The sequence below is a fragment of the Mizuhopecten yessoensis genome, unplaced genomic scaffold (genome assembly GCF_002113885.1).
Source record: "Mizuhopecten yessoensis strain PY_sf001 unplaced genomic scaffold, ASM211388v2 scaffold4947, whole genome shotgun sequence".
NCBI classification, from domain to species: domain Eukaryota; kingdom Metazoa; phylum Mollusca; class Bivalvia; order Pectinida; family Pectinidae; genus Mizuhopecten; species Mizuhopecten yessoensis.
Window position 1 is genome coordinate 1,286,111 of NW_018405801.1, and position 13,566 is coordinate 1,299,676.

The 13,566-nt window shown below is 37.2% G+C and overlaps 1 protein-coding gene across 3 annotated transcripts in view; it reads left to right on the forward strand.

The window, feature by feature from the left end:
* The first annotated feature begins 836 nt into the window (after positions 1–836).
* The window catches only part of LOC110450064 (flocculation protein FLO11-like), a 52,156-nt gene continuing 39,426 nt past the window's right edge, over positions 837–13,566 (forward strand). For all 3 annotated transcript variants that reach the window (XM_021497303.1, XM_021497304.1, XM_021497305.1), the window contains exon 1: positions 837–1,287. In XM_021497303.1, the coding sequence (XP_021352978.1) occupies positions 1,203–1,287 (85 nt within the window). In that variant the 5' untranslated portion in view covers positions 837–1,202. The remainder of the gene's footprint in view (positions 1,288–13,566) is intronic.

The following is a 13,566-nucleotide window of genomic DNA, read 5'->3' on the forward strand; positions in this document are numbered from 1 at the left end:
ACATTACATACCTTCCCAAATATCCCCTGTTTTATCAATTTGTTACATTTGCAGTTGAAATTACATTTCACGTTTAAATGTACTTGTAGTAAAATTGAAGAAAAAATTAACATTTTGGAAGTAATTTATAACAGTTCTGGAAGAAATTACACAGCATACCCATCATCATATGCAATAAAATGGAGATACCTTTGGTGGCGTTTTTACATTTGATTGTACGATTCATCTTTTCTGTATACAAATAGTGTACAACATTTGTAGTGCGTCCTGTACATTTTGATTGAAATTACATTGTACATTAAGGCATTTCACAGCCACTGAAATACAAAATGAATAGGAATCTTACACCTTATTATTTCAGGTAGACTTGCAAATATTACAACAATGATGATTTTTTTCTGAACCATTATGCTGATGTAGATAATAATATTATGATGCTCTTGTGCTGAAATTTAACATTTACAAAACTTTTTTTTTTCAAAAATACAGGATTTTTAAAGAAAATTTTCGGGGTGGGAGGATTTCCTGAAGCCAACCCCCCCCCCTTTGGATCCGCCACTGAAGGACTATATAATTACCATATGTGTAATCAAATCAATCCTAAATATATAGATAAAGATCTGAGTGTCAATCAAAATGTCTGAGGTTAATACACGGAGCGTGATTCTCACTGTATGTATCTTGTCCGTGCCTTAGCTACAATACAATCCCTCACCTGGTCTGTTTTTACCTGTAACATCGATCACCGCTAAGCGCATTACACACACAGGTGAGAATTCTGCCGTACCGAGTTACCTCCCTCGAGAGCCGTTTTACACATAAAGGTTCGTTCTTACCTTACCTCCGTGTAAACAAAGCGATCGCCGGGCTCTCGACCGTAAACTGTCAGTACGGTTATGGAGGCTAGCACGTGCCTGTGTTGTCTATATGTGCATGTGTGTCATCCTTAAGTGCCAGAATGACGAGAAATCTACCCTTAATACCATCGTATGTTCACGGAAGGAGCCAGGAGAGGATGAAACCATAAAAGTAGAAGCGCGATTCACGCGTATAACAGGTCCACACTTGTGAAAATGGATTACTCTTTACACAGCGGTGTGGCTCTCTGTTAATTAACGTTAATGTGAAATGTTAAAATTTAATAACTATGAGTAGACGATGAAGTTTTCATTTGTCACCGGTCGAAATATTTGAGACGGAACATGTATTTATTGGTCACTCTAACTGTCCTTATGCAGCTGTTACCTGCAGGGATTACTGCGCAGTCAACCGTTGCGGACTTATCGGGTGAGTATTATTATACGTACGATAATACATTCTTAAAGTGTTCAAAACTTCATGTACTACTGTATTTAGTCTTGAGTACCCATGCTTTAGGATAGTAAATATTCAAACATTCGTAACCGAACTACACCATACATATGTACACAGACTGTACACAGTGTTGTTAGTGTTTCAATTTAAATGTGACCTACATGTATCTATTTGAAAAAAAAGTGTTTAGTTTGTCTGATTGCTTTGTCGATTTAAATGCGACCTATCTATTTGAAATAACAAAGTGTTTACCCTCTAGACATATTACTAGCTATAATAAAAAAAAATATGTGACAGTGTATATATTATAATACTTTGTTATATCTTTATACGTGTAAACATGTGTTTACCCCTATAGAAATATTACTAGTTAAAATAATAATTTCCATTAAAGTGTATACAATACGTTGTTAATAGCTGAATACATGTACTTATAGTTATTCTTTTAATTATTCGTTGTAAAATGGAAAGACCTACAAAACGATTTTGGTTTATCATTTTCTTGACTTAATTTAGTACTTTTGATGGTTTTAATATTTCCCAGCAATTGATTACTAAACTACTTTGTCTGCAGATAAAAATGCTTGTTGGAGAAATGTTCAAATGAGAAATGTGAAAAGTAAATAATATCCTTAAAATGAAATATAATCTATATATAAAGTATGAAATAGTATTTACATCTTCATGTATGAATGGCTAACTTTACCTATAAATAAAATTTAGAATTGCTTAAAACAATTATGTCTCATCTCTCTACTTAATAACAGAATTAAACACTGCATGTTTTACCTAACACACTTCGATTTAGATGTACATTAGTTAAAACATTAGTTGCCAGAAAGTTTGAACAAGGAATAAGGCACAAGATTTATAATGTATCTTAACCTTCTCTTGTACAGTGTAATAGTCCTTTGAAAAAAAGAGAGAGAAAAAACAAAGTCCCCCCCCCCCGCAAAAAAAAACCCAGACGAGAAATAAATAAATAATAAATAATAAAAAACAAAACAAGAAAAAATAAAGTAAAATGAAAAATACAACAAGATTAAAAAAAAAAAAATTGAAACAACAGAGTATAGAGCGCTAAGAAATACTTATATTTGTGTTTACTTGTGTGGTAATGTAAACTGTAACACAAGCTAAGTCAATTACCACAGGGTGTGTACGATTTACAGTGTATGGTCAATACGTATAGCAGTGATCATAACTGTGATACATACTGTAACATATCTACCTCTACGTAACACCACAGATGGTCTTCCCACACACACAACGTGTTTCCAAGGTAGTCATTCTTTACATCTTAACCCAGGCCAAGTTATATACAAAAACTTGTTAGCTTAACCAGATCTCAAAAATAGGTTATTAAACCAGGGATGTGTAGTGGTCCACTACACATCCCTGATTAAACCTATAATTTTACTTTACGCCGGCTGTCTCCTCCAAATAAATGGGAAATATTCACATCTATATAAAATGCAGCACATTTAATACGAAAAAAATCAAATTTTACCTACAGTTTTAAAAATATGTTTAAAATATCAGAGATTAAAGATGGTTTTAAGCTAACAATGCGTGTAAATCTAGATGCAGAATATCCATCCCAGTGTGTCATAAAAACCGAAACTCCTCCAGAAAATAACACGTAAATAATTCATTTCCAATCTACCTTGGGCATGATAATGTGGACTGGAGGACGAAGGCTACCCGACATTCACCGGAATTAGTGGCTTACCAGTCGTAGGCTCCTGGTTTCATCACTTCGTGATTCTTTTGGGACCTAAACCTCGCACTGACTTTTGAAACAAACGTACAGTCTGGTACATTACTACCCTCAGTTTTAATTATAATTTCGTTATCTTAAAAAAGGCTGACAGATATAAGGTCAATTATCCAAGAAAACTTGATACACCATATAGATAAAAAGGGGCCTGGCTGTAATTTGAAAACGGATGTTATTTCGTTTTGAATTGTTATCCCAGTTAAATATTTAATTTTAAATAGTCTTCAATATATTAGACTGAATATTTCAGACTTCACATAATAACATTCCAGTGTCAAATTTCACAGGAACATGCATATCATTCTGTGTGAATGATGCTACAAGGAGGAAATGTGCCTACTCTATAATGTTTTGAAGCGAATATAAACTACGAACCTAAACGACCGTATAACTTACGGTTCTCTTTGCGCTGTTTACGGCGCTGTCTCTGTATTGTGTATTGTACACAGGCATAATATATGATTGTATATCGAAGGCCGTGATGCCTCAAGTAAATAAATGAAATGAATTGACTATTGGATGTTGAGTGAAAAAAGCAAAGACAGAAAAGAGAATATTTTTCGTTGTATTTTGTTTTCTGATTTCTAAACATTTTCTTCGGGTTGGTATTACAGTATGGATTGTAGTAAGGATCATATATACGGTCAGTAAGTATGGATTGTAGTAAGGATCATATATACGGTCAGTAAGTCTGGATTGTAGTAAGGATCATATATACGGTCAGTAAGCATGGATTGTAGTAAGGATCATATATACGGTCAGTAAGTTTTGATTGTAGTAAGGATCATATATACGGTCAGTAAGTATGGATTGTCGTAAGGATCATATATACGGTCAGTAAGTATGGATTGTCGTAAGGATCATATATACGGTCAGTAAGTATGGATTGTAGTAAGGATCATATATACGGTCAGTGAGTTTGGATTGTAGTAAGGATAATATATACGGTCAGTGAGTATGGATTGTAGTAAGGATCATATATACGGTCAGTAAGTTTTGATTGTAGTAAGGATCATATATACGGTCAGTAAGTTTTGATTGTAGTAAGGATCATATATACGGTCAGTAAGTTTTGATTGTAGTAAGGATCATATATACGGTCAGTAAGTTTTGATTGTAGTAAGGATCATATATACGGTCAGTAAGTTTTGATTGTAGTAAGGATCATATATACGGTCAGTAAGCATGGATTGTAGTAAGGATCATATATACGGTCAGTAAGTTTTGATTGTAGTAAGGATCATATATACGGTCAGTAAGTTTTGATTGTAGTAAGGATCATATATACGGTCAGTAAGTATGGATTGTAGTAAGGATCATATATACGGTCAGTAAGTTTTGATTGTAGTAAGGATCATATATACGGTCAGTAAGTTTTGATTGTAGTAAGGATCATATATACGGTCAGTAAGTTTTGATTGTAGTAAGGATCATATATACGGTCAGTAAGCATGGATTGTAGTAAGGATCATATATACGGTCAGTGAGTATGGATTGTCGTAAGGATCATATATACGGTCAGTAAGTATGGATTGTAGTAAGGATCATATATACGGCCAGTAAGTATGGATTGTAGTAAGGATCATATATACGGTCAGTAAGTTTGTGCTTCAGTGCTTTCTACAGTACATTGAACTATAGATAAACTATTTTTTTGTGTAGTTTATTAAATCGTTTCAAAATCGTTTAGGCGTATACTTGTACTGATTTCTACCTTTAATTTTTATCGCTTGTCATATTTCAGAGTCTCTGAAACGGCATATGATTCTAAAATGAAATTTTCAAATGATTAAGAGAACGCAAGAACAACCCAGATCCTAAAGAGGTAGATTTAAACACTGGAATGTTCAGTAATAAGAACAGATGTGTTCAGTATGAGTATTTCGTACTTGTTTATATCAGACTATATCGGTGAACACAGTGCATATTGTTGATGTACTTCAAACGGGCCTACCTAGGAGGTCCCCAAAATTAGACAAGTCAGTGATAATGAAACTACAGGACAGGCACAGTTATGAAACGAATGACTGCATTTCCTGGATATCCGAATTATACGGGGATATTTAGGTTAAAGAAATTCACGACATCTTATACACTTATAAGCTAATGTATTAATGTAACTTTGGTTGTGTTTTAACGGCGTTGAATGTCTTCGCATTCAGTTGTAGGTATATGTCTTTAATGTAAGGTGTAGGTATGTCTTCAATGTAAGGTGTAGGTATGTCTACAATGTAAGGTGTATGTACATTTTGTATGTCTTAAATGTAAGGTGTAGGTATGTCTACAATGTAAGGTGTAGGTATGTCTTAAATGTAAGGTGTAGGTATGTCTCCAGTGTAAGGTGTAGGTATGTCTCCAGTGTAAGGTGTAGGTATGTCTTAAATGTAAGGTATAGGTATGTCTCCAGTGTAAGGTGAAGGTATGTTTCCAGCGTAAGGTGTAGGTATGTGTTCAATGTAAGGTATAGGTATGTCTCCAAAGGAAGGTGTAGGTATGTCTTCAATGTAAGGTGTACGTATGTCTTCAATGTAAGTTATAGGTATGTCTTCAATGTTAGGTGTAGGCATTTCTTAAATGTAAGGCGTAGGTATGTGTTCAATGTAAGTTATAGGTATGTCTTCAAAGGAAGGTGTAGGTATGTCTTCAATGTAAGGTATACAGGCGCGTAGCTAGCCCCTTTACCATGTGTAAGCCCCGATATGGGGTTGCCGAAGGCAGCCCCCCCCCCGAAGCGCGTAGCGCGAGCAGGGGGAGGGTACGGGAGTGGGTCTTCCCCCTCCCGTAAGGGGGGTCTGAGGGGTCTCCCCCATGAAAATTTTGTTTTCTAGAACGTCTCAGGAGCCATTTCCTACGTCCTGATGTCTGAGATAATGATATGTTGTAAACTATAATATAGTTTTAAAAAAGGGGCCGGACTTGCCCCGGTCTCCCCTACACATGTATAATACATGTGTAGGGGGGGGACCGGGGCAAACACGACCCCTTTTCTTTTTTCAAGATGTTATGGAAGGCATGTACTATACTGTTGAAATGCATATTTATATATGTCATTTAGAAAAGAAATGTTTTGTCTTTCATAAACTTATAACCAAATCGTAAACAAGACCATATTTTGGGAATTATTGGACTTTTTAGGTCGAGAGAGTTGGGGGCCGGACGAGCCCCGCCCTGAGGTAAATCCGGCCCCTACCAGGGCAAGTATGGCATGAAGGATAGAGAAGACAATTTACTAATAAGTGTATGGAATTTCATTCAATTCTGTTGGAAAATAAGTCCAGAACAAATCAGTGAATACAAAGAAAAAAATACTTAATTTTTGCGACGTAAAAATATTATTTTTGTGGTCAATTGGGTGACGTTATCAATAGTGACGTCACTTGGCACAATAACAGTTGCATTCGGGGTGGCCGAATGTGCCCCGGCAAAAGGGGCCGAACGTGCCCCAAATTGATATTTTCATAAAAAAAAACACATTGATTGTCTGTGTCCACTGTGCCATACTCGGAGTCGTTTGCGCCAGGCGTGAGTTTCTCAATTTACTCAATCGAGCAGTTTAGTTCCGCCTAGAACTGTCCATTAATGCAATGGACATTTCTAAACTTCATACATTTTTGTACTAACTATTAACACTGTATCATATCTGAGGAATTACATATGTATACTATATATTCAAAACTTAAACTCCACTTTATAGTATCAGCAAGAAAAAATAACGTCATGAAAACCTATACTTGTCAAAATCATGTGCAAGCCCGGGCTTATTGGCTTACATGGTAGCTACGCGCCTGGATAGGTATGTCTTCAATGTTAGGTGTAGGCATTTCTTAAATGTAAGGTTTAGGTATGCCTTCAATGTAAGGTGTAAGCGTGCTTTCACTGGTTGATGTAGGAATGTCCTCTTAGATGTAGATATGCCTTCAGTTATGTAAACATATATGATCTATAGCGCAATAACAAGATGATACGAGATATGTAAATCAGAATTGGATGTACAAATATTGAAATACAGCAATATCGATATTACCTGGAGTATCCTCATAAATTCGTCACATTCTGTCAGAGTTGTGTATATATCAATGAGTTTGAGTCAAACCAAACGGCTAACACTAAGTTATATGTCTAGGGAGCTTTAACACAATGCAGACAATATATTCGAGAAACTCCAATGAATCCACACACGCAAGTACGTATACGCATCTGTATTGTTTATTCAACTTGAAGCCTTACGGCTCATAAGCATATATAGCAACGTATAATTGATACATCAGTGATATGAAATATCAAATAATTATAACATCATGAATGAAGCATAATCTTGTGCATCGCATGTATAAATGGACAGTATAATTCTTTAAATTATTATAAAGTACAAGATAAATAAATTATCGTAAGATGGACAGCTCTTATATAGTTACCTCACCTAAGTGTACTGTGGCTATCGGAAAACAGGTGAGGTGACAACATTTTCTTAGTAACCGGGGCTCAACAAAGAGTATGTTAATTATAAAAACAAAAAACAGGCACAGTGATGTAGGGATCAGGGGATGGACAAAACAATATGTGTTAACCTGGAAATAAACAAGTACTCAAATGTTAGTGTGATAAAAAACACAATAACCTAAGGTTGGAATTTAGACCGTTCTAATCAACTTGATTGCAGATATTTTCCTAAATTACACAGCTCTTTTCTGTTATGTACAGCCAGCAGTTGGACAAATTTATATGAAGGTGGGCGGCTCCAGTAATACTTTTTAATGAACTTTTTACGAATATCAACATAGAGTGGACAGATCAGAACAAAATGGAACTCGTCCTCTACCTGGTTTTGATTACAATAACGGCATACCCTATTCGCCCTCCGAATATTACGATACCGACCTTCTTCTACATATAACTGATGCGACGAAAGTCGTAATATCGAAATAAGTTTAAGATACGCATCTGGAATAGACTTTGTTAGACAAAATTGTAACGTAAAGTTATCTATCAGGAATTTATACAAATAACATTTGGATGATCTTTCAGCAAATTCATTCCTTGTTTGAATGAAAACATCTGTCAAACGCTGCTTGAAACAATGTAAAAATACCCTTTCATTATCAACATAATGAGTTAACCAGACATTACCAAAACTAGAAGACAATAATAATTTTCTAACTTGACAGCGCCAATTACAGTTTCTGTGATTACATTCATCCATATCTTCATAAACTGACTTAAGAACACAATTGTCGCATTTAATTAGTTTCAACCAATATTTGATTATTCGACACTTTCTGCTGATATGCAAAGGCAGACGTCCTAATTCCGAATATACCATAAAAGATGGCTTACTGTTTATTACCTTCAGAATTCTTTTTAAAAAATCAACATGCACTTTTTCTACTTTGTCCGCAATATTGAAACCCCATGTTTCGCAACCGTAATTAAGAGTGGAGGAAACATAGACATCAAAAACATTAAGTTTAGATTCTACATTGAGGGACAAATTGTTACAAATTCTTAACGCATTATACATACATTTACGACCTTGTTCAGCAATAGTAACTTGAGTTTTTGTAAACTTACCTTAATTAAATCTATCAACAATTTCTATTTCATTGCCATTAAAGTAAAAAAAAATAAAAAAATCGCCAGCTCGTAATCTTCCGCCATTACGAAATACAACAATTTTTGTTTTTTCCATATTGACTGTCAATTGCCATTTGTCGCTATATTGTTTTAAGGAGTCTAACATTTTCTGCAAGCCAGAGGCAGATTCTGAGAAAAGGACAGTATCATCTGCATACATAAGAAGAAACAGAGAAATATCTCTGAAGAATAAAGCGTCACAGGAAGTATTAATAAGTTCATTTTCAAAATCATTCACATACATGGAGCAAAGTAAGGGAGATAACCCCTCCCCTTGCATCAAGCCTCGTGAGCACGAAAAAAATTCAGACAATTCAGACTTATATCTCACACAGGACTTTAAACCTTCATATAAAGATTTCAAAATATTTAATAATTTTCCTCTGATTCCATTATGAAAAAGTTTCAAAAATAATTTATTTCTATTCACACTATCGAAGGCCTTACGATAGTTAACAAAACAGCAGTAAAAGCTTACGATTTTTAGAAAGCATTTTTTTTAATTATACCATGTAAAGCAAAAATAGCATCATTTGTTCCAAAACCAGGTACACTTCATACATGGAGGGACGTCCTTAAAAAAACAAATTAAACCAAACCAAGCCAAAGTGACAAATCTACTTTTCGATTTTATGAATCCTTTTCCACTGTATTGTAAAACAGTATGAATCCCGCCGGGTATGATTTCAGAACTTCCAGAAGCTACAGGACTCGGGACTCGTATGTACAATCACTGATCACGTTTTCTTTCTCTAAGTGATATTAGTTAACATTTTTTTTTTTGAAATTTTAAGTTTTACCTTTTATTTCTTAAAATTTGAAATTTGATGAAAAAAAGTCATATTTACACTTATATATATTTCTTCAATAATATACTAGTATCAGGTCCGGAACCTTACCGATCTATATAAAGACTGAACAGGTACCTGACATGATCCTTATTTATTTATTTATTTATTTATTTTCAATTAGCAGCTGTGGTACAAATGTATACTCTACTGTTTTGTAGTCTGAAGTAAGAGATTTTCTCTAATATCCCCACGCTCAACACATCAAATAGATAAAGCAGGGGTTAGATAAAATTATTTAACGTAATATTTATATATATAGCATGTAGCATGCCCCTGTTTCTTCTATCATATTCACGCAAGTGCCTGTGATTACACTGTTGGTCATATCTCTGCGGAAGGTTGAAACAGTTACCAGATTATATGTCCTACTCTATGGTTTCTTTGCTTCTCCCACTAATACACCTTCAGCCAAGGCCGGGTGGCGCTAGGGCTTTAACATCGAATCCCGTGGGACCCGGGTGAATAATATATATACAAGGTAGGATTCAACCCACGTTCGTAATGACCGGAGGGGCAGCCGTGTTGGAGTTGAGAGGGTAAATAATTGATTTTAGCGTGAGGAGATGTGATTTCACGCCGTAGGGCCAGATCCGTGTTGTATGATACGGAGACATCTGTTGCCGAAACAACTCAATCTGTTACGCCCTACGACATGTAAAAATCGAACCACGGACGATAAATAGTGATAGTCACAGATGTATCGTTGGTTCAGATGCAGAGCAAAGACATTTCAGTCATTACATTTAGCGTGCTCAACCAAGTGTATTTTTAGGGCGGTGTTTAGCGAAAAAATATAATATTAGCAAATACACGAACCAAAATCAATTAATACCATTGTGTATGTAATTATAGAGACAAGTTTTATATTAATATTTGTACACACCCAGTTGAATAACCACACATTTTTATGTACCGTGATTTAACATATTTACACGGCCGAAGGAATACCAACTCGCCCCGACAGACACTACCATGGAAATAATACACTGTAGTCATCGCTCAAATAAATACTATCTCACAAATGTTTATCCACACAGACACAGATAAGATTATCAACAAATTGATTATTCATCCATTCATTTACAGACTTTCTCAAAATTGCTATCCACTTAAACACAGACTACCACCAACATTGTCATCCACTCCAACACAGACTACCACCAACATTGTCATCCACTCCAACACAGACTACCACCAACATTGTCATCCACTCCAACACAGACTACCACCAACATTGTCATCCACTCCAACACAGACTACCACCAACATTGTCATCCACTCCAACACAGACTACCACCAACATTGTCATCCACTCCAACACAGACTACCACCAACATTGTCATCCACTCCAACACAGACTACCACCAACATTGTCATCCACTCCAACACAGACTACCACCAACATTGTCATCCACTCCAACACAGACTACCACCAACATTGTCATCCACTCCAACACAGACTACCACCAACATTGTCATCCACTCCAACACAGACTACCACCAACATTGTCATCCACTCCAACACAGACTACCACCAACATTGTCATCCACTCCAACACAGACTACCACCAACATTGTCATCCACTCCAACACAGACTACCACCAACATTGTCATCCACTCCAACACAGACTACCACCAACATTGTCATCCACTCCAACACAGACTACCACCAACATTGTCATCCACTCCAACACAGACTACCACCAACATTGTCATCCACTCCAACACAGACTACCACCAACATTGTCATCCACTCCAACACAGACTACCACCAACATTGTCATCCACTCCAACACAGACTACCACCAACATTGTCATCCACTCCAACACAGACTACCACCAACATTGTCATCCACTCCAACACAGACTACCACCAACATTGTCATCCACTCCAACACAGACTACCACCAACATTGTCATCCACTCCAACACAGACTACCACCAACATTGTCATCCACTCCAACACAGACTACCACCAACATTGTCATCCACTCCAACACAGACTACCACCAACATTGTCATCCACTCCAACACAGACTACCACCAACATTGTCATCCACTCCAACACAGACTACCACCAACATTGTCATCCACTCCAACACAGACTACCACCAACATTGTCATCCACTCCAACACAGACTACCACCAACATTGTCATCCACTCCAACACAGACTACCACCAACATTGTCATCCACTCCAACACAGACTACCACCAACATTGTCATCCACTCCAACACAGACTACCACCAACATTGTCATCCACTCCAACACAGACTACCACCAACATTGTCATCCACTCCAACACAGACTACCACCAACATTGTCATCCACTCCAACACAGACTACCACCAACATTGTCATCCACTCCAACACAGACTACCACCAACATTGTCATCCACTCCAACACAGACTACCACCAACATTGTCATCCACTCCAACACAGACTACCACCAACATTGTCATCCACTCCAACACAGACTACCACCAACATTGTCATCCACTCCAACACAGACTACCACCAACATTGTCATCCACTCCAACACAGACTACCACCAACATTGTCATCCACTCCAACACAGACTACCACCAACATTGTCATCCACTCCAACACAGACTACCACCAACATTGTCATCCACTCCAACACAGACTACCACCAACATTGTCATCCACTCCAACACAGACTACCACCAACATTGTCATCCACTCCAACACAGACTACCACCAACATTGTCATCCACTCCAACACAGACTACCACCAACATTGTCATCCACTCCAACACAGACTACCACCAACATTGTCATCCACTCCAACACAGACTACCACCAACATTGTCATCCACTCCAACACAGACTACCACCAACATTGTCATCCACTCCAACACAGACTACCACCAACATTGTCATCCACTCCAACACAGACTACCACCAACATTGTCATCCACTCCAACACAGACTACCACCAACATTGTCATCCACTCCAACACAGACTACCACCAACATTGTCATCCACTCCAACACAGACTACCACCAACATTGTCATCCACTCCAACACAGACTACCACCAACATTGTCATCCACTCCAACACAGACTACCACCAACATTGTCATCCACTCCAACACAGACTACCACCAACATTGTCATCCACTCCAACACAGACTACCACCAACATTGTCATCCACTCCAACACAGACTACCACCAACATTGTCATCCACTCCAACACAGACTACCACCAACATTGTCATCCACTCCAACACAGACTACCACCAACATTGTCATCCACTCCAACACAGACTACCACCAACATTGTCATCCCCTCCAACACAGACTACCATCAACATTGTCATCCACTTAAACACAGGCTACCACCAAAATTGTCATCCACTGAATCACAGACTACCACCAACATTGTCATCCACTTAAACACAGGCTACCACCAATAATGACATCCACTCCAACACAGACTACCACCAAAATTGACATCCACTCAAGCACAGACTACCACCAAAATTTCATTTACTTTAACACAAATTACAATCAAAACTGTCATCAACTTAAACAGACTACAACTAAATGCAAAATACCCATCTACTCAAACACAGGCTTTTACCAAAATGGAAATACATTTAAACACAAAATATGTATCCACTCAAACATAGAAAACCACAAAAATGCATCTCCAAACACAAGCTACCATAACCAGCAAAATACTCATCTATGTATTCACAATACCATGGATATACTTTTAGCTCAAAGCACAGGCTACTACAAAAATAGCAACCCATTTAAGCACACATTACCGCGAAAATATTGATACCCCCCCCCCCCCCCCACACACACACACACATACACACAAATGTCCCCTAAGATATCCACTAAAACACAAACTACAGTACCACTAAAGACTGCATTCTTATCATCTTCTCAAACACTGATACGAACGAACTTGCAATGCAAAACAGTCAAGCTATGAAATGTTGTTCCTTGG